This window comes from Ochotona princeps, chromosome 2, assembly GCF_030435755.1.
Source record: "Ochotona princeps isolate mOchPri1 chromosome 2, mOchPri1.hap1, whole genome shotgun sequence".
NCBI classification, from domain to species: Eukaryota; Metazoa; Chordata; class Mammalia; order Lagomorpha; family Ochotonidae; genus Ochotona; species Ochotona princeps.
In genome coordinates this window covers 107,810,003-107,830,844 of record NC_080833.1, presented here as the reverse complement: position 1 = coordinate 107,830,844, position 20,842 = coordinate 107,810,003, and the positions used below count along the sequence as shown (strand labels likewise).

Genomic DNA, 20,842 nt, shown 5'->3' with positions numbered 1-20,842 from the left:
AGAATAAACTAGTAATCCATATTAAGCATTTATTGTATTCAGTGGTTCTAGCAACACTGCTAGTGTATTCAAGCCAGATGCAAAGAGGGTGGGCAGAGGTCACCGTTGACCTTGTCTTTGCCTGCCCTTAGTGTGAGTGGGAAACCAGGCAGTCTCAGAGAACGTGCTGCCCCGGCTCCAGGGACCTAGGCCTGGACACAGCCTGGCTTCTGCTCCTTCCTGGAAGAAATCTAGGGGGCCCCTAGGCAGGTGGGTAAGCCTCTGTGCTTAAAACAACCCACAGGGCTGCCTTGCGCAGGGAGGAGCTCCCGCGCAGCCGGGGCACAGTGCTTGGTCACTCTGCAGTCCCAGGTTCATCTTCAGCTATTTGCTTGGGGACCCAGAGGGGTAAACCCCGGAATCCAGCATGGCCCTCCTGCGGGCAGTTTCCTTGGCGACACTGTGGTTGAGCCTCCTCAGCCGCTCCTGTGAGACAAAGGAAGGTGTGGAAGCTGGTAACGGGCTTGGTCCAGCTCGGTCTCTGACGCACTGACAGTTTAACCTGCTTGACAATCCCTCCTCCCAGGGGTGGGTGATGTCAGGGCGTACCTGGGCATTCTGCAGGATGTTGTTGACCAGCACAACCCGACGCCGGGCGTTGAGCAGCTTCTTCACGTAGGGGTCGAGGTCCAGGGCCACCTTCTGGTCCTCGTTGATCCGGCACAGTTCTGCAGGGTCAAGGAATAGCTAATGGCTCCCCTATCCTCGGGGGAGGGGAGAGGGAGAGTGGCCGGCTCGGGGACCGTCCCCGGAGTGCTGCAGGCAAGGGACAAGCAACCCAGGCAGGAAGGGGGGGCGCGGGGCGCGCTCACCTGTAGCCAGGTTGTCAATCTGCTCCCGGAGCTCTACCTGGCTCTCCCTGCCAGAAGAAGGCAGTTAATGGGGCTCGCGAAGCAATGTTCCTACACGGGCCCCACTGCCCTGCCCCGCCCCCGACCAGCCCCCCAAAGTCACGGGGGTCCCAGCCGCTGTCTCCGCCCTACCTCGGCCTCGCCCCACCTGACAGCGTGAACGTGAGAGTCGAGCTGCTGCACAGCCGGCCGCAGGAACTCGAGGAGTCCCTCGGCGAAGAGGTCGCGGCCCGAAGGCCCCGCCACCGGCGTCCCTGCACCGGACACAGCCGCGGAACCAGCCGCGGCCATCACGACCCGTGTCCGCGCCCGGAACCTGCCGCGAGGGCCGCCGGGAGCTGGAGGCGCCCGGGAAATGGCGTCGCCGGCCCTGGCGCGGGGGTTCCTGGGAAATGGAGTCTGCGAAGAGAGGCGGTCTTGCCCTGGGTCCCCAGAGTGGCAGTTCATGGAGGCCCTAGAATTAGGCGAATTTAGTTTGTAGACTTTAGGAGCCGGGATAAAGGAAAGATGCTTTGAGTCGAGTACTTTTTGTTTCCTCCAAAGGCAACGATAAATACTAATTAATACCCCCAGCTGACTATGTCTTTCTCCCACGTTAACTTTTTTTTTTTTTTAAAGATTTATTTTTATTTGAAAGGCAGATTTACAGAGAGGAGACACAGAAATATCTTCCCTCCGCTGGTTCACTCCCCAAGCGGCCCCCATGTTAACTTTATGTATAAAGCTGTCAGTATCTATTATTCATCCCCCAAAAGGAATGGAACTCTGTAGAGGCTCCTACATGGATGAACTGCTAGGGGAAATGAGCTGTTTGAGTTCTTTGGCTTGGTTACCTAGAGTAGTCAAGTGCATTCAGATATGAAGTGTAGACTTAGTGTGCGTCAGGGTGTAGAGGGAAGGGAGGTGGAGTGTAATGGGCCCAGGGTTTGAGTTTGCAGAGAAAGTGTTGGAGGTGGGTGATGGTGACAGTTGCATACACTGTGAAGAGACTCAGTGTCACTGAATTGTACACTTGAGATGGTCAAGGTGGAAAATCTTAGCTTACATAGATTTTTATCATAATAGATAATACTGACATGGCTGGCCCCTAGTCCTGGTGGGTACTGTGGCCTAACCTGACTGGCCTACGCCCATTCTGGCTCTCACCAGTTGGTGCTAGAGTCTAGCTCAGCCTGGGCCACACCCAGACCCAGGTCTCATGTAGGCAAGTGCTATGACCTAGCCTGGCCTGCCCCACACCCATTCCGGCTCTTGTGAGGACCAGCAGGTGCTGGAACCTGGCCCAGTGTGGCCCATCCTCAGACCTAGCCCACATGCATGCCAGTGGGAGCTGCAGCCTAGCAGGAGTGTTCCCAGAGTTCCCCTACCAGGTCTATTCCCAGCTCTGGGTTTTGCGCACGTGTGTTGGGCAAGTGCTTCAAACCAACCTAACATGGTCCACCTGCAGTCTCAACACTTGCTGGCAGATGTTGCAGCCAGCCTAGCTGTGTGTGGCCCATACCCTGTCCTGGCTCTTGTGCATGCCAATGGGTACTAAGGCCTGGCCCAGCCTGGCCCAGTCCTAGCCCTAGCTCCTGTGCTCCCCATGGGAGCTGTGGACTAGTAGGGGAGCTCCCCGGATTTCCCTATCAGGCCTGCTCCCAGGCCCAGCTCCTACTAGTGTTAAGTGGACGCCTGTTAGGTGAGTTCTGAGGTCAAGCCTGGCTTGACCCATCACTGTCCCAGCTTCCCATGTAAACAGGTGCTGCAGTCCCAGAGAGGCGAGCCCACAATTCCTCTACAGAATCTGCCCCCAGGTCCACATTCTGGTGAGTGCTACAGCTCAGCTGGATGTGGCACACCCCCTGCTGTGAAACTCACAGGTGGGGTACTGTGGCCTGGCCCAGCCAAGTATGCCTTCTAGCCCCAGGTTTTGTGAGCACTAGCAGGCGGCAGGTGATGTTATTTAGCCCAGCCCAGGTCTCCGATGTGTGTAGGTGCCTTGGCCTGACCCAGACATGCGTTATGGTTCCCCACCCCCTCACTGCAAACAACTCTGCTTCAGCTCCCTTGCCTACCTCTGAGTACAGTTGCCTGGTCCATGGAGGAGCATTCCATGGAGAATCATTCTTTTCCTATAAAACATGCCCTCAGTCACTCCCACCTACAATACATTCCCTGACCCTCCCCTGAGCAGTCTGTAGCCGCCCCCCCCAGCTGAGAGCTGGAGTGGCATGTCCCAGTCTGGAGTTCCCTGCTTTTCCCATTTGCCTTTAAATAAGCAATAAGTAAGCAAGCAAGCAACCATGCTGCATACTGATATAGTGAACACAAATTTGGCATTAACCAGACTCAGGATCCTTGTCAGCTACTGGCTGCTTTTCTCCTAGCAGTGTAACACTTACCTAGATACAAGGCAACCTAGGTGGTTGCCTACATTTGGAGTATTATTTTCAATTTCTAATGCATTTCTGAGGGCATTACACTATAAGTCCAGTACCGTCTACATTCAGTTCTCCACCATCTCTCAAAATATTTTACTGACTTCAACTAAAACATTTGTAGGTCAGACTCTCCACTCAAGCCATTTGAAATGTGATTTTTTTTGAAAGATGTATTTGTTCTTACTGGAAAGGCAGATTTATAGAGAAATCTTCCATCTGCTGGTTCACGCCCAATCCAAAGTCAGGAGCCAGGAGCTTCTTGCAGGTTTCCCAGATAGGTGCAGGATCCCAAGGCTTTGGGCCATTCATCCTCCGCTGCTTGCCCAGGCCACAAGCAGGGAGCTGGATGGGAAGCAGAGCAGCCAGGATTCGAACCATCACCCATATGGGATCCTGGTAGATGCAGGGGGAGGACTATCGCACTGGGCCCAAACGTCCCTCTTAAAAAGACTTATTTGAAAGTCAGAGATACAGAGACAGAGGTGTTCAATCTGCTGGTTTACTCTCCAGATGGCCACAATAGCTAGAGCTGGGTCAAGTCAAAGCAGGAGCTTTATTTGGGTCTCTCATGGATAGCAGGGGCCAGAACACATGATTCATCTGTTGTTTTCCCCAGGTTATTAGCAAGGAATTGGATAAGAAGTGAAACGGTACCCACAGAATTCACTGAGAAGCTGTTTTTTTTTTTTTTAAGGTTTATTGATTTTTATTGCAGTCAGATATATATAGAGAGGAAGAGAGACAAAGGGGAAGATCTTCCATCTGATGATTCACTCCTCAAGTCACCGCAGCGGCTGGAGCTGATTTCCCATGCCAAAAGCAGGGAGCTGGATGCGAAGCAGGGCTGCCAGGATTAGAACTGGTGCTCATATGGGATCATGGCATGTTCAAGGCAAGGACTTCAGCCATTAGGCTACTGCACTGGGTCCTCCGCTGAATTCTTAGTTTGCGCTATTGCTTCCTTCAGTCCCAATAACTTGGCTTGATTTTGTTTCAGTGTTGCTATTTCCTACGTGATGAATTCTTTAAATTCCTCTTGTGTTTCTCAATGTTGATAAGCAGCTTCCTAACAAGTGTTGTGCATTCTGTATCCTCCATTTTCTCGATGTATTCCTATGTTACCTCCGATATTGACAAAGGCTTCTGCTCTTTTGCAGGGGAGTCTTCAGTAATATCCATTGTGCCTGTCTTCTCTTTTGCTCTTGGTCATTGTACTTCTGGTTAGCAGATTCTTCTCCTTGGGGCACGTTTCTAAGCTGTATCACCCACAGATTTACAGTTCAATTTTCCATATTGTGGTTGGTACACAATTCTTTGTTCAGTTGCTTGTGCCAGTCCTTCCAGCGAGTTCCAGGTCTGGGTTCTTATGTTAGACTTCTACCATGGTCTCCATAGCGCCAGCTCCTGGCTCAGCACTCTCCACCTCCTGTGATCCCGTGCTGTTGTTGCACTGTTGTCTGTACATTTCTCCCACTTCCGGTTCGTGCAGTTCACAGGATTAGGGAGACACCAAATGTCCTATGCAGCTAGGTTGTTGGTGGTGCTGATCTTGCTGGAACATGCTGGTTATTAGATCTGAGGGCCACAAGGACCTATTTTGAGTCATAAGATGCCAAGGTCGGTATTATTTTTGATGTGGGACCAGCGAAATGCAATGAGCTCAGCGAGTTTGCTCCCAGAACAGCACACGTGCAGCTCACTGTTGTCCCTGCAGTCTCAAAGCTTTTGCCACACTGTGCAAAACAGCACCTGATGTGCCACTGCTGGAATTCTTTATCTGCTGGCTGTTAGATCCCGGACCTATCTTGGATGGAACCTAGGATGCCACATCATTGGAATTCACTGAGCCAGAAATGAGTTCACATCAGTTTTTTGGGATCTGCTGCTGTCTCTGCTCCTGGTCAAATCAAACAAACCAGCAGGATGGGCAGTGCTTTGTCTGGGTGAACTCCCCTTCCCACCTGGCTGCTGGTGGAGTTCTGGCCGCTGGTGCAGTTCAGATAGCGGCTGGCTGAATGCTGCTGGGATATCTGATCACTGCAACACCACCCCGTTGTTTCCACTGCTTTCCTGTGTCCATCAGTCTCCAGGTGCCCCTCTGCTGTCAGCATGTCCTTTCCTATTTCCTGGAATGTGCCCTCTCTGCTTCACCCTGGTTAATATTTCTCCATCTATGTAAACGTGTCCTCATCCTATTCCACCATCTTGATTCTCGTAGAGAGTCTCTCCTTCAAAGGAGGTCCAAAGAATGGTGTCTGGTAACGACTTCACACGGCGAGAACCTGTGCAGTAGGCTTCTTTAGGCCTGGCCAGTTCAAAGCACAGAGCTTAGGCTGACGCCTTTTGGTGTTTTGATGGAGCAACCACAGGTGAAACAGTGTGCACACATGCTGTGAAAGTTCGGGCAGAATGTCAGGAGGCTGGGAGTCGAGCTTTCTTCTCAGCTGCTGCTGTGAGAAGGCTTCCAGCCCCTATGAGCACATTTTCGGGACTGCTGCTTGACACAGAGCTGTGAGGGGCTGAGCCGCGGTCCTGGCCTTGGCAATACTGAGGTGACCAGAGGCTTCTCTTCCCACTTGCCTATTCAAATTTGGCTTTTACTCTCAAATTCAACTCTCTCCTTTTTTAATCCAAAACATCTATTTACTTACTGGAATGGGCTAAAACAGGAAAGGTAGTGATGCAATTTCTTTCACAATTGTGGTCTTCTACCCACAATCTCCATTACATCCAAAGAGCAAGGTGGGCTTAACATCCCACTTAAGATTATTGAACATTACGCAGTTTTCAAAACAACAAACACCTTAAAAGTAATAAATCAGCCTTCCTTAAAAAATTGCAATCATGCTAATGAAATCTGAATCTTCTTTTAAGGGTCGTGGCCAAAATCCAAACTGTGGGACAACCGTCAGAAAAACTGGAATGTAAAATGTTGAGTTCTATTTAGATGTCATCAATATCTTCATCATCATCTCCAATGTCATCAAACTGGATCTCATCATCATCTCCTGGACCAAATGTATCTGTTTCATTGATTTTCGCGTGCTCTGGAAGCTCGCCATATGCTTTCAGACTTCTAGCTTCATCCGCATTGTACTTCAAAATTACATCAGCCTTATTGTCCTGATAGTCTCGGAGGCCAACCAATATAATGTCTGAGGTATTGATCCAAACCTTTTTCCTCAATTTCCCTCTGATGTGACACAACCTCTTTACCCCATCAAAACACATTGCTTCTAATCGTCCATTCCCCAACATTTTGATTACTTGAGCATACTCTTGTCCATCTTCTTTGAATACCAGTTCTCTTTTTTCAGACTCATTTTCATTCTTACCTCTGCGCCTGTTTTTACCTCCTTTTCCTTTATTCTTCGGCATGGCTGTGACGGTGACCTCGCGGCGTCTGGAATTGCTGTGCTGGTGGGTGGACGAGGTGCCGGGGAGTGTGTGGGACGAGGTGCCAGGGAGCGAGCGGGACGAGGTGCCCCAGAGAGTGCAGACGAGGTGCCCGGGAGTGTGTAGGGCGAGGTGTACCGGAGCGCGGACTACTTCTCAGAAGGACCGCCGGCGCCCACGCTCGGCAGCAGCAAATGGCGTCGCGGATGTCGCGTAGCTTCGACCCGCCTCCCGTCGCCGCCTCCGGAAGCCCGCCTCCCGCCACTGCCTCCGGAAGCCCGCCTCCCGCCGCCGCCCGATTCAACTCTTTTTTTTTTTTAAAGATTTATTCATTTTATTACAGCCAGATATACAAAGAGGAAGAGAGACAGAGAGGAAGATCTTCCATCTAATGTTTCACTCCCCAAGTGAGCCGCAACGGGCCAGCGCGCGCCAATCCGATGCCGGGAACCAGAAACCTCTTCCAGGTCTCCCACACGGGTGCAGGGTCTCAAGTCTTTGGACAGTCCTCAACTGCTTTCCCAGGCCACAAGCAGGGAGCTGGATGGGAAGTGAAGCTGCCGGGATTAGAACCGGCGCCCATATGGGATCCTGGGGCCTTCAAGGCAAGGACTTTAGCCGCTAGGCCATGCCGCCGGGCCCCCGATTCAACTCTTAATTCACCTTCCTCCTCCCCCTCCCGCAAATCTTTCTCTGATGAATGAGTTTATCTTGAGCTGGTGTCTGTTTTCCACTGAAAGATAAATGAGCACTTCTTAGCCTAAATGGACAATCAAAAGAACACGAAACGAAAGAAAACAAAAAAAGGACTCTTTACAGTCCCAGCCTGGCCGGCCTGTGTAACACTGAGGACCAGGGCTGGGGGCCGGGGGCGTCTTCACTTGTCTTGTTTCCACTGCCATCTTCATCCTACTGTCTTTGTCCACCGAACACATGGTCAAGGCCCCCAACATGGCCTGCTGGGTCACTAGCCCAAGTTGCACAGGTGGGACAGCCACCAAAACAAGAGCAGGAACTTCCAGCCCTTCCCCTGCATCGCCCTTGTGGTCAGCAAGCCTGGGGAAGTCAGGTGGCTCCACCGAGATGAAGGAAGGCGACTGGAGGGCTCCTCTGAGACTACAGGGAGGTCTGGAAAAGGTCCACGGCCAAAAACCAGGAGACACTCTATTGTGATTGGTGCAGGGGATGGGAGTGCTCCGTCTCCAGAACCTCCGAAATGGAGCTTAGGCGCCCTTGCCACTCCCACATTCCTTAAAAATTCCATGGGCAAGGATAACAGATGACTTCCCAGAAGAGGTGGAAGTCAGGTCAGGCCCTCTCCCAAGGGTCCAGTCCTTTACTGTTCCCTTGACTATTTCCTGGGCCTTCGCCACTCACAGTAGAGCCTGGGTCGGGCTAGGTAAGGTGCTGCTACCATTGGGGCTAAGGAGAGATGGAGAAGTGGCTGTTCTGAGGCCTCAGAGAATCGGGAGCCATGCCTGTATTGCACATAAACCAGGTTATGCATCGTGCTGTTCAAAGGCTTTCAGTGTTGGGGGAGGAGGCACTGTTTGGACCAGCACTGCAGACACCACCTGGGATGCCTGCTTCGTTTCTCAGCTTCTGGTTCACATACACTGGGAGGCAGTGATAATGGCACTTGTCAGTGTCACCCATATGGGACACCAGGTCACGTTCCTGGCCCATGCATTTGGAGGGGTGACAGCCAGTATGAGGCACCTTTCAAGTAAGTAAAAATGCTGTGGGTCTGGTGTTATAGCCTAGCGGTTAAAGCCTTCATCTTGCATGTGCTGGGATTTCATATGGGCGCTGGTTTGTATCCTGGCTGCTCCGCTTCCCATGCAGCACTCTGCTTGCGGCCTGGGACAGCAGCAGAGGACAGCCCAAAAGCTTGTGGCTCCTAGATTCGGATTGGGTCTGTTCTGTTGGGGCCATTTCAGGAGTGAAGCAGCGGATGGAAGATCTGTCTCTCCTCTCTGTAAATTTGACTTTCAAAAAAAAAAAAAAATTAAAAAAGAAACTTTTGAGTATTACAAACATACACAATATCCTTTTGTCACCGAAGTCCAAGTTCTTCACCAGACCAGTAGAGATCTGAACAATCTTGGCTGTCTACTGCCATGGAGACCTTGAATATTCCCTCAAGTGTTTTTAACCATTCACCTATGGTTGCTCTTTGCTTAGAACTTTTTCAAAATGTTATTTTTTTTAAAGAGTTATTTATTTTTATTACAAAGTCAGATATACAGAGAGGAAGATCTTCTGTCCGATGGTTCACTCCCCAAGTGAGCCGCAACGGACCGGTGTGCGCCGATCCAAAGCCAGGAACCTCTTCCAAGTCTCCCACGCGGGTGCAGGATCCCAATGCATTGGGCCGTCCTCGACTGCTTTCCCAGGCCACAAGCAGGGAGCTGGATGGGAAGTGGAGCTGCCGGGATTAGAACCGGTGCCCTTATGGGATCCCGGGGCGTTCAAGGCGAGGACTTTAGCCGCTAGGCTACGCCACCAGGCCCAAAATGTTATTTTTTTAGAAAAAAAAAAAAACTTCCAACAACTCTCCAAATGGTTGTAAACGCCAGAGCTGAGTGGATCTGAAGCCAGGAGTCTCCTCCAGGTCTCCCATGCTGGCATAGGGTCCCAAGGCTTTGGGCCATCCTCTACTACTGACTGTCCCAGGCCACAAGCAGGGAGCTGGATAGAGTGCAGCCACCAGAACATACACTGGTGCCCACATGGGATCCCAGCACTGCAGTAAACAAGTTTATTGTGCCACCATAGCAGCCCCATTTAAAAAAAAAAAGTTTTATTGGAAAGGCAGATTTACAGAGGGAGAGACAGAGAAAGATCTTCTATCCACTGGTTCACGCCCCAAGTAGCCTCAATGGCCACAGCTGAGCTGGTCTGAAACCAGAAGCCAGGAGTTTCTTCTGGGTCTCCCACAGAGATGCAGGGTCCCAAAGTTTTGGGCCACCCTCTGCTGCTTTCCCAGGCCACAAGCAGGGATCTGGATGGGAAGCAGGGTTGCCGGGATTAGAACTGGTGCCCATATGGGATCCTGGTGTGCAGGGGCCATGAAGTTCATCCACTTGAAAGGCAGCGACAGACCTTTAACTAATCTCCTCCCACCCCGCCCATCATTCGCCTTAACTTTCACTCTCAAGACCCAGCCCATTACTCTTATCTGTGCCCCTACATCCTTCTTATTCTAGTCAGCAAGGATTCTGTCACAGGCCACAGGAGGTTCTAAGGACTTTGGCAGATGGGGATGAATGAACTGTTCCCCAAGATGGGAAGGTCATGTTACATGGCAGGCAGAGAATGACGCCTAGCTCAGTGCTCCCTCCTTTAGTGAGACACCGTCTTTGGATACACCCTGGCTCCTAGTTCTTGCTGGAGTAGGGGATGTGGTAGCAGTAGTGGCTGGGTGGCTGTGAGGAGGTCCTTGTGCTTCAGTACTGGGGATTCAGCTCTATGTAGCCACTCTCCAACATTCAGCTCTTATACACAACTCCTGGGTGCTCCATGTCACACAGGAGCCAAGTTTAGGTTTTCTTGACTATAACTTCCTTCCTGTTCCCCAATACCCACACCTCCCAAGGGCTTAGGATGCCAGGTAGCCCAAAAGCAACCCTCTTGATTGAAGGTGATCAGGTTCTTTCCCCTTACATAGCCCAGGTTAAAAGGGAACCAGCATCACAGCCTAAGGACCACAACGCTGATGGTTTCTTCAGTCAAAGGAGAGTAAAGTCTTCATTTTCTGACCTAAAGATGCATCTTCCTTACGATTTGAACATAACCAGGAAGAAAAGGACTGACTCTGAAAAAAAAGCGGCATGGCAAGACAGCATTAAAGTGATCACAGCCATTCTGAAGAGCCCAAGAGGAGAAAATCCTGGTCATATGAGAAGTTTGTTATAATGAACCAGAAACACCAAGATTTTACAGAATCTGAGTTGCTAGACTGCTAAACTTAAACATTCAAAGGAAATTAGAGGAGGGTCAGACACTGTCAACGGAGAAACCCAAGATTGGTCTGGAATAAACATGAGGTCAACTGATTTTCAGCCCACCTGTTTTCCCTCCCAGTCAGCCAGCCCCCACACTTCCACTCCTGTCCCTTCTGACCTGGGGTCAAATCAATAGGACTTCTCTTTTGTGGGTAGTAAGGATCAATATCCAGCCCAGGACCTAGTTACCTATGTGGTTGTCAATGCTCATGGTAGCAACTTCGATCAAACCTGAGCTGCTACCACATGCAATCTGATCCTTGGTCTTTGGCGACGTCAAATGTTCCCAATTTACTACGCTGCACCATGAACACACACTTTTGAGCTCCAGATTTTCTAAACACTTACAAGAGGCTATTAAAGATGTAGAACAACTTTATCTCAGAAACCTAGGCATTAGGGAGGAACACTGGCTCTTCTAGGACCTTTTTTGTGAGGGAACAGAGATGAACAGAGAAACGAAGATAATCAGAGTACATAACAGGTGAAGGGAGGCAGAGGTAGGAAGAGGGTATCCTAGCCATAAGGCCAAAACATTCATGTTCAAAGAGAAGTCGGGGGAGGGAGGGAGGGCAAAGCCCAGCCAAATCAAAGGGAAAAAGGTTTTCATACAACACAGTATCAAAAAGGAAAAGGAACACACTAAATGCACAACTGGTGGCAGCTAAGTCCACAGCCTGTTATGATGATAGGTCCTTCCAGCATCAATCAGGTTTCTTTTCAACTGTTATCTCAAGATTATTTACAAACGTGGTGACTTATTAAGAGTCTCTCAAGGTCGGTGGGCAGGCTTCAATCGTTGGTTTCGGGGTCTGTCTGCGCCATGTAGGCATCCAACTCGGCATCCAGGTGTCCTTTAGTTTTTGACATGTACGCATCCAGTTGGTTGTCCAGCTGCTCCTTCGTCAGCACAGGGCGAGTAAGGGCACCTCTCCCTCGGCCACGGCCTCTGCCTCTGCCACCAAAGCCCCCTCTTCCCCGACCTATCATACCCCGACCTGGTGAAGGAAAAAAAAAAGAGCAAGTTACAAATAGGCTTGATGGATGCTGTAGTAAATGCCCCCAAGACCAGTGGGGCCTAGCTGAGTAAAGCTGAAGGGCAGGGTAAAGGAGAAATCTGGAAAAACGAACACAGTGGATAGAAAGCAACACATGGAAAGCACACATAATGAATTCCTACTACATGCGCAACTCTAAATGCCATTTAAAATGTTATTCTATCAACAAAGGGCAAATAATTGCCAATGGTAATAATTAAAAAAACCTTAATCTTTCCTAAGACAAAGCTATCACATAAAGTTTGAGACTCCTCTACTACTTGATAATTGAAACATATGTTAGATAACCCCATAGAGTAAGACAGAGAGGAAGTGAAAGGGCACAGAATCAGGAGTGTGAAGGTAGTTTTAATGAAGCTTCACTGGATACCCTTCTGGAAAGTTACCTCATCCCTTTATACTTAGTCCACCAAACTGATCCCACGTGTTAGATGGGGAGCTCTCCTGACACAGGAGTAATGTTGGAAGATGGGAAAAACATTTGAGCAGTCCCAGCCACTTCCACCTCTGACTCCAGTCACCCTAGGGCAATTCTGGTTATCTGAGAGGTAGTTTCAATGCACTTAACAAAGCACATCCTTTCATTTTAATTTTTTTTTTTTTAAAAGCTACTTTAGTCTCTGCCATCCCTGTGATGTCTCTCTCAGAAACCAAATCAAGATAATTTGGGAAACATGGTATTTCATCCTGAAACTCAAGCTAGCTGGCAGTTCACTTAATAAACCAAGTAGCACATAATGGGAGAGAAGAAAATGAGCCCTGGTTATCAGACTTCCTTTCCTAAGCTAACATTCCTTGGCAGCTTCATGGGCATGAGCTGTGGAAGGCCCACCACACACCTTGAAGGGACCAAAGGGACATAAACAAGGAATCCGCAAGAACACGTCTCCTCTTCCAAAACGTGTTGTTGGAAGCCTCGTGCTAAGCTAGGTGACAAAGCTCCCAGAGATTTGGCAGCGACACTACCATCACGTTAAAATTTTCCAATCTAGGTCATAGAGTCACAAATGTGTATCACCAAGTTTTCTCAAAGGTGTAATCATCAGGGGTCAGTTAAGTTTCTGACAAGGATATCATCTTACTGTTTCCCCTGATCAAAGAATCAGCTTGAGTTTCTCACAGGCATACTGAACTTACTTGCCTTCAGAGACAACACCTAGCTCCAAGTCTCACTACTCTAACTCTGGCTTTGTTCTCACACAACTCCCCCTTCCTTACTCTTACTGGATTCAATCAGGGTTTGGGGCTACAGGGACCGACTATGTGGTGATGATTCAGCAGAGACAGAAAGGTAAGACCCCAGCTGCAAGAGCCCGGAACACTGTATAAAATCTGGCTAACATGCACCTGACTTTTTCTGGAAAAAAAAAAAAGGGGGGGGGGGGGGAAAGACAGACTTTTGCACTACTAGCATGTGAATTTTAAGAATAAGCCAGTTTCAAAAAACAAAACAAGACAAACATACAAGCCTGCCCTATGACTTGAAGCTGTGCAGAAAGGTGGCTCTGAGTTTTGAAGGGAGGAAAATAAAAGGGAGCTACTCTCTGAAGTTGGTAGCTGACTAACCTCTACCACCGATTCCGCCACGACCCATAGCTCCACGCCCTAGGCCCCCTCTCCCAGGACCTCCACGACCTCGAACACCACCTCTTCTTAAGCCCATTCGGGGAGCTACGGCTCGTCCACCTCGGAGCAGGTTTTGACCTTGGAGAGGAGGCACACAATGTATATGCAGGTAAATCCAAGAGAAACAAAGCAGACTCTAACCAAAGGTAGGCAGTGAGGGTTAAATGAAGAATAACTGAGTTAATTTTTAGGTTGGGTGGGGCAAGCTACACACTGCAAGCAGATTAAGCTGCTCTTTAATCAATTCAACAAATCTGACCACAGTCCAATTTTTGGAAGAAGCTGGGAGTTAGTAAGTACATACATTTACTATTTACTGAATAATTAGACACCTAGTTTTACAGATTTAAAATAAAATAGATGCTATGGTTCCTGCTCTCAACACATTCTTGTTGGATTAAAATAAGAACTATACAGGGACGCTATAACAGTGCCCAAAACATAAGATGTAGGTTAAGTGCTATGGGTCAATTTGTCCTCTCTTTTAGATATAGCAGAATTTCACTAGCCTCAGGAACAGAGATGGGTAAGATACAGGTCAAAAGACCTGTACGATTTTTACATCTAAATCATTTGTAGAACTTCAATGTGCTTTGATTCAAGCAGCAGCAGGGTGTTTTAAAAATGGAATGGAGATGACATGAATTACCTGTTGTTACGCAGGTCATAGCCTCTCACCATTGCACATTATCAGAAAAGGAATGGTATCGATAAAAGACATGCAGCACTATTAAAAATATGCGATTTCAGAAGTTATTATATTAATACAAAATTCAAGCTTAAAAGATGTTAAACAAATGGGTCCATAAGCAGCCCAAGAAAAAGGGGAAAGGAGCAGGGCCCAACAATGATCAGGCACATGGTACTGACCTCGGAGCGACATCCCGCCCCTAAGAAGGGTTCTGGTGGCACGTCCCCCACGTAGTCCTCCTCTGGGCAAGCCTCTCTGAATTATGGGCAGGCCTCGTCCTCCGATTGCTCCCCTGGCCAGGGCCCCTATGGGTCGGCCTAACCGTGCCTGGATGTTACTCTTACCCAGGCGCTGCTTTAAGCTCTTCTGGAAGAAAAGGTGTTAAGGGATTGAGATCAAAAAAGCAATCCAGTGGGATTCGACAATTCAAAGTGCAGAAAAAAAAGCAAGTGAGGTGTTTGGTGTGGAGGGATAGAAACCTGCTGTGGGTGTTATAAGGATCCCAATCCAAAGCGAGCCTTTGCCTCAGAACATGGGATAAAAGCAGAATTCTGATCCAGAGCAGCAAACTCTCAGAAGCTGTGGATGGTCCCATGAAATTAGCATCACCATCAACTGCCTCACTAGCTTGGCCACAGAAGTCATCCACTGCCAGTAGGAACTGAGGTTGCAGTAAGGACACTCCACACAGCTCAGTCCTGGATTCTGTTCACAGGTTGACAATGACATGACTTAATTCATACCTGCCCAAGCTCTACCACTGTCTTCAAAGGCTTACTCAAACACCACGCAAGTTGATCACACTCTGGGCAAAATGTAAATTACAAGTTCATTTGCGTTGTGACTTAAGAACATGATTGATCTCTGAGAGGCCAGTGTGCTCCATTTTTCCTCTGAGTATCTATCTCCAGACGATCCATTTTTTACCTTAAGATGCAAATAAACACAAAAAGTCAAACCTCCTTTCATTTCTTAAAGTTGTAATTTCAAGTCTATACTTGAAACAGCTCTCATACTCCGGTATAATATCCTTTTAAAAAATGAATGTGGCTCATAAGCAAAAAACTCAGGGCCACAGGAGGACGTGGACAAAATTACTTATTTTCAATAATCTATTTTTCAAAATGAAAACACTGAAGACCAATCTCAGAAAAATTCCTGCAAAGAAGGGAGGACAGGGTAGGCTTGAACACAACTAACAGCTGAGTCCTAAAAAGCCTGTTTTACATCATCAGTTACTATGAATGAAAAGTTCTACACTTGATCTTAGCCAAAAGTCCGAGAAGTGATGAGTGAATGAAAAGTTCTAACAGATAACTACCAATGATTTTTTTTCCTGCCATCATTTCCCTCAAATGCATGTTCTAAAGCATCATAAGGAAATTGCTTCTGGTCAGATAAAGGTCTACAATTTGCACCAGCACACACACACATATAGTGTAACCACCCCTAAAGGAGTGTCCTTGGCTCCCCTGATAAGCACGTGATTCTGAAGCCAGGACCACATTCCCCAAGGCCCTCCTGTAGCCTACCCAAAGGACATCCATCCTCCCAAGGTCTCAGTGCTGAGTTGCTCTCCATAGTGACCAACAATACTAACACCGATGGGAACCTTAAGGAAGTCAACTGTACCAGTTTCCACTCTGAAGTTGTGCTTTGCAAGGTAGCCACTTGCCACATCGGTTATTTAAACTGAATATTAATAAAACTTTGAAAACATAAGCTCATTTGTACTAGTTACATTTAAATTCTCAATAGCTGCACGTAGATAATGGTCACCACACTGGACAGAAGTTACAGAACGTTTCATCATTGCAGTTAGGTTCTACCGGACAGTGCCACACCAGAAGCTACTTCTGCATATGGGGACCTCAAGTCTCTTGCTGAAAGGCCCTTTGGAATGATCTGTCAAGAGACCTCTCCGGCAACTTCTATGTACTTTTGTAAAACAGCTGTGCCTTCTGCTGCTCTCCTGAGCCAAGGACAAATCTGATCACTCCCAAGGCTTAAGGCAGCTGAAGCAGAAAGCCTCGTTTATTTTTGGACAGCAAGCCCAACGGTTCAGGGTGGGGGTGGAAGGGTGTTATATTTAACTGCTGAATTTATGCACAGCCATGCAGTGCAACCAGTGTTAAGTCCTTACAGTTGCATGGCACCGCCCTCTGGACGCCCAGCCACAGCTCGGACATATCCTTCCACGGCCACTGTCCGGATTGGCATATACCGTCTATGAACAATAAAGAGTAGGCTTTATTTTCAGAACTGAAAAGGATTATCTCTACTGGACATTTTTTTTCTTTTCCCCTTGTTTAAAGCATTTCCCTAATATTTTTAAGTACTTCTTCCCATCCCCCATTTACTGCAAGTTTGAAAAAGAACCCATCAATAAGGTACTCAATGTTGTAACTCTACTTCAACTAATAAAAATTTCAGGTGCTGTGGAAACGAGGGTCATTCGCCTCTCTTGGCACTAAAAGCCTTTGACTAGGGCGCTAGGGCCCTGCATGAGGAGTGGAAAAAAATTATTTCTCGAGCTTGTACATCATTTAGAAGTAAAGAATGTTTTGAAGATTATCTGAAATGAACTGTCTTCATGGAAAATCTACTTGAATGATAAAGGACCAGAAACAAGAGAGATTAATGCTCAATGATAACACAAATGGGTCAAACAGATGGCAAACTCCCTAGAAAACAAAGACAATAAAGAAAAAGTTGCTTATCAGTACCTGCCAGCATTGGAATTCTCTACACTTCTTTCAGAGAAGTTCCAGCTTTTGCCCTGAGCCACCTTGCCATCATCCATCAGGTTGTGACAGCCTCAGTGGACTGCCTGACTCAGATCACAGCTGCTTCCGGAGCGCCAAGATCCATGCTCTCACCTGCTTAAGTTTTAATGCTGCCTGGACAGAGGGTCTATTCTCCATCTGCTGGGCCAGTCTTCTGTTTCTGGCACTGGCTAGCTGCTGTTGTTGCTGCATCGAAGCCCGAATATTCACTGGCATCGGCTGTTTGTTCTTCAGCATATTAGTAAAGCTTCAAGGTCGAACAAAATGGATGTTTAAATAAAAGCTTTATTACAAAACATTTATTGGCATTGTCATGGCTTGCTAGACCAGGAGCTCCAGATCCCACGAACTTTTAAGTAAAGTGGTACACTTAGATCAAGGCTGAAGTGGGTTAAAGACTCCTCTGTTTTTAGACTTGCAAGAATCAGAAACTCAAGAAATGCAGTCAGGTGCAGCACATTCAAATCAAAGTGATAACAAGGGCTCAGGTAACAAAAGGCTCTGAGAGAGGTGGAAGGTATGAAAAACACGCAATAAGCAGACAAGAAGCAGGAGATGTGATTTCAAAGGCAAAGAAAGCTTAAACCTTGGAGGATCTGAGGTTCTTTGGAAAGACATTTGAGGACTAAATCAACTTCAAAGCCCACGACAGTATCACAGCTATACTGAAGATGCATTACAGGAATGTGTCAATGTTTAAATGTTACTTAGTAACATGCGAACATAGGTTAGTACACTGTATCTGAAGACAGAGCACACAGGCTTCACAAAAGCCAATAGACATTATAATCTTCCAATGCTTTAACATCAGCTTACTGTTCAGAGGTATTCTATTTTAAATAATTTCTATAATAAATTAATAATAAATAATTCCTGTCTCAAATGATCACTTTTTGTAACTCCACATGGCCGTTTTGGGGAAAGATTAAATCAATCATTTAAGGGCCTGTGATGACACTTCTTGATTACTCTTGTTAGTGGTTAAGTTTAATGGAATGGAAGAGAAGAACACTTAACGGTAAAAGAATCCAAAGCAAAAACAAACCAAAAGCAGAATGGAAAGAAAGTGAAATGGAGCAAAGCAAGTGCCTCTTACAAGGCCCAAGAATGACATTCGAGGGCCTTTGGACATAGTTGCAGCTTGCTGCCTGCCTCTTACAGGCCAGACACAACCCTGCTGGCCTTGGACTGGGCAGCAAGCCGACTGCAGCCAGGGCCCCATGCTCCCATGCTGCACAACCCCTGTATCAACGTAAACAAAACAAAATGAAACAAAAACAAACAAAAAAAAAACTTGAAGAAAGGGAGGGTGTGAGGAGTCTTTTTAAAATACATTCCACTGGGTAAGTATTTCAGACAGCATATAATAAAAATCTACTGATAAGGGGTTTTGAAACAACCGCCCAATTCAGTTTGTGCACCACGTAAGATGTAACTAAGAACAGAGGTCTGTAGCCTTCTGTTGGTATTTAGCTTACAACTGGTTTTTGTGCATTGGACCCCAGGGCCAGTTTAAGGAAGGTTTTCTTAGGAAGGAGCTGAAGTTGCTGTTGGCTGCCTCACCGCTCATTAAGAGACATCTTGGTGGTGCTCTTTAGCACAACTTTCGGCGCTGACTGTGCAGCCATCTTCAAATCCCGAGAATCTACAGAAGACAACAGCAGAACGAACAAGTCAGGACAACTGTCATCTTCCAAGAACACAGGACAAGCGCCCTCTCCTCCCATGAAAAAGTCTCACTAACCATTGAGGACCACCGGAAGGTACTTCAAGGCTCATAGAAAACGGAATCAAAAGGCAGCCTTGCTTTAGTGTGAAGGGATCTTAAAAAAGTTCATGGAGGGGCAGGCACAATGGCACAGCGGGCTAAGCTACTCTACTGCTCATCAAGCTCCCTGAAGATGATGGCTGAAGTACTTGATTTCTCAGCACCCAGGGGTGGAGAACCAGATGGAGATCCTGGGTTAAGGGTCTCCTGGTTAAGACCTCCAGCCTTGGCTGCTGAGACTCAGGAAAATAAGTCAGAAGGTGGAAGATCTCTCATTCAAGTAGATAAGTACATGTAAAAAAAAATTTTATGTAGAATTGTATACTACAAAAGATTGCATGGATTGCAAAAATTCTTTGGTACCAAAGCATCTTTTAATTTCTAATTTTCCATGAATTTTGAAGGAAAAAAAAAGTATCCTAATCTCAAAACTCATCTCACGTACAGAGAAGTCCGAAAGTTAACCTCAAACTATGAAAACTTACAGGCCACCAGACATGGAGTAGTACGTGCTGAATGTTCCAAAATGGCAGAAACAGGAGGTGCAAAGGGGATCTGGCTTTTTTTTTTTATTTTTTGATCTAGGATAGCCCTTCTCAGCCCCGGCTGCCCACCTCTCTCCACAGGGAACTTTCAAGAAACGCAGACATGCCTGGGTAGCATCAACCAAGAGGGAGGAGGCGCCGCCACCCAGGTTCTGCCAAGGCGCAGCCGAGCGCTGACAACCACCAAGCATGCCTGTTTCCAATTCCCAAGGAGGGAAGAGGGACTAGGGAGGAAGAACCGGAAAGGTTTCCTGAACGGGCCTCCATCGAGGACTGAGCTCTCCAATACTTCACCCTGAAGACGCCATTGTCTCCAACCAACGCACCCCCAGTTCCCCAGGCCTGCCAAGAACCTCAACTTGGCTCAACTCGTCCAACCGTGGTTTTCTTCTCCCAAAACTCAACCCGGTCCCTCCCCTGCCTCGGCGGGCCCCGCCTCCTCCCGGGGCCTACCGCATCCCCCCGGCCTCTGCCGCGCTCCTCCGCAGACACGCACCGAAGGAAACGGACGCCAGGGCTCCTCTCGGGGCTGCCACCGCGGCTGCTGGGCAGGCGGGCCGGGGACCGGCCGCGGCTCAGGGGGAGGACGGCGCAGGGGCTCCGAGTCGCTAGCTGGGCGGTTGGGTCAGATGCGTGAAGCAGCAGACTGCGGAGCTAGTCCCTGGCTGCTGGCTGGCTGTCCAGTTGGCCGACCTAGGTTTCTCGCCCGGCCTGCCCTTTCCGGCCTTGCGGCGCGGCCTCCACAGCTGCAGCCGCCAACTCCTGTTAGATCTCCAAAACAAAATGGCCGCCGCGCCCAGTGCGGCATGGGACCGGCTAAAATGGCGCCGACGCCATTACGTCAGTCGTCCGACTCGCGCACTGGCGCTGGAGGTGAGGGCAAGAGGGCGGGAAAGATTTGTTGTACGCTTGCGCAGAGCTCGGGGGCGGAGCTCTGCGGAGGAGGCGGGGCTTTGGGCGAGAGTCTTGCATGGCTCCGCCCACAGAGGGCGTGACGGAGGCTTTGCCAAGTGACGGGCCTGTCCGCGCGCGGGCGGCAGAGAGCGGTGTTTAATCTTCTGTTCTTCGGGCCTTTGCTACCCACCCCCTCGGCTAAGGCGCCGAGTCTCAAAATCTCCAAATGAGACTCGGTCTCTGCCAGTGCTGGGTCCGCGTGTTGGACACTGGCCTTTTTCCTCCAACCCCGCATGCTGTTGGGCTCATGAACTGCAAAGGCCTGGAGACCTGTGCTGGGGACCCCAGTCTGCGCCCCCCCTCCTCCCCGTTCATTGCTTGTCTCTGTTTTCCTCTCCCACTTCCCCCAAGCTGGCCTGTTTTTCCGTCCTTTGCTCAGCCCCCTGAGGTGTGAATGTAGTAGCACCACTCTACAAGGGTTTTTTTTCCTTCTTATGACTGGGCACACAGTTGGGCACTCACACTTTGGAGGAAAGAACGCGCTGTGAGCGCTCACTCTGCCCTGTAGGCTTCAGGACCCTCTGGAGCGACTTGAGTCTGTGTGTACGTTTTTAATGAACCGGTGTCTGCCAGGCTTTACCTAAGTGAGCTTGAGCGTCATGTGTTTATAGCTGAGAAGCTGACGGCTCCAGCCCCACTTCCAATGGGAACCTTGACCATTAGGGAAGACGAGTGCATGGGACTCTCCCCTCTTCAAA

General features: G+C 48.5%; 3 protein-coding genes across 8 annotated transcripts; all 3 read right to left on the bottom strand.

Annotated features, from left to right (window-relative positions):
- Positions 1 to 15: 15 nt before the first annotated feature.
- SNAPIN (SNAP associated protein) lies at positions 16 to 1,223 on the bottom strand. The gene is made up of 4 exons (XM_004588936.4): positions 1,039 to 1,223; positions 852 to 898; positions 589 to 707; positions 16 to 465 (listed from the first exon to the last, which is right to left on the bottom strand). Exons 1-4 carry the CDS (start codon positions 1,179 to 1,181, stop codon positions 364 to 366), a joined length of 411 nt encoding a protein of 136 aa, XP_004588993.2. The 5' UTR covers positions 1,182 to 1,223; the 3' UTR covers positions 16 to 363.
- Positions 1,224 to 6,031: 4,808 nt separating this feature from the next.
- On the bottom strand, positions 6,032 to 6,749 carry LOC101520187 (eukaryotic translation initiation factor 1A, X-chromosomal). The gene has a single exon (XM_058660935.1). The coding sequence runs from the start codon at positions 6,689 to 6,691 to the stop codon at positions 6,257 to 6,259; it is 435 nt and encodes a 144-aa protein (XP_058516918.1). The 5' UTR covers positions 6,692 to 6,749; the 3' UTR covers positions 6,032 to 6,256.
- Positions 6,750 to 11,073: 4,324 nt separating this feature from the next.
- Positions 11,074 to 19,988, bottom strand: CHTOP (chromatin target of PRMT1). Of its 6 annotated transcripts, XM_058660289.1 has the most exons (7): positions 19,687 to 19,983; positions 18,441 to 18,522; positions 16,971 to 17,124; positions 16,235 to 16,318; positions 14,271 to 14,457; positions 13,341 to 13,478; positions 11,074 to 11,714 (listed from the first exon to the last, which is right to left on the bottom strand). In XM_058660289.1, the coding sequence occupies exons 2-7, from the start codon at positions 18,503 to 18,505 to the stop codon at positions 11,509 to 11,511; spliced, it is 834 nt and encodes a 277-aa protein (XP_058516272.1). In that variant the 5' UTR covers positions 18,506 to 18,522; positions 19,687 to 19,983; the 3' UTR covers positions 11,074 to 11,508. The 6 variants fall into 6 exon arrangements, with proteins under 6 accessions (XP_058516272.1, XP_004588991.1, XP_058516273.1 ...); XM_004588934.4 differs by lacking the exon at positions 16,235 to 16,318 and having other exon boundaries at positions 14,271 to 14,454; positions 19,687 to 19,988; XM_058660290.1 differs by lacking the exon at positions 13,341 to 13,478.
- Positions 19,989 to 20,842: the final 854 nt, after the last annotated feature.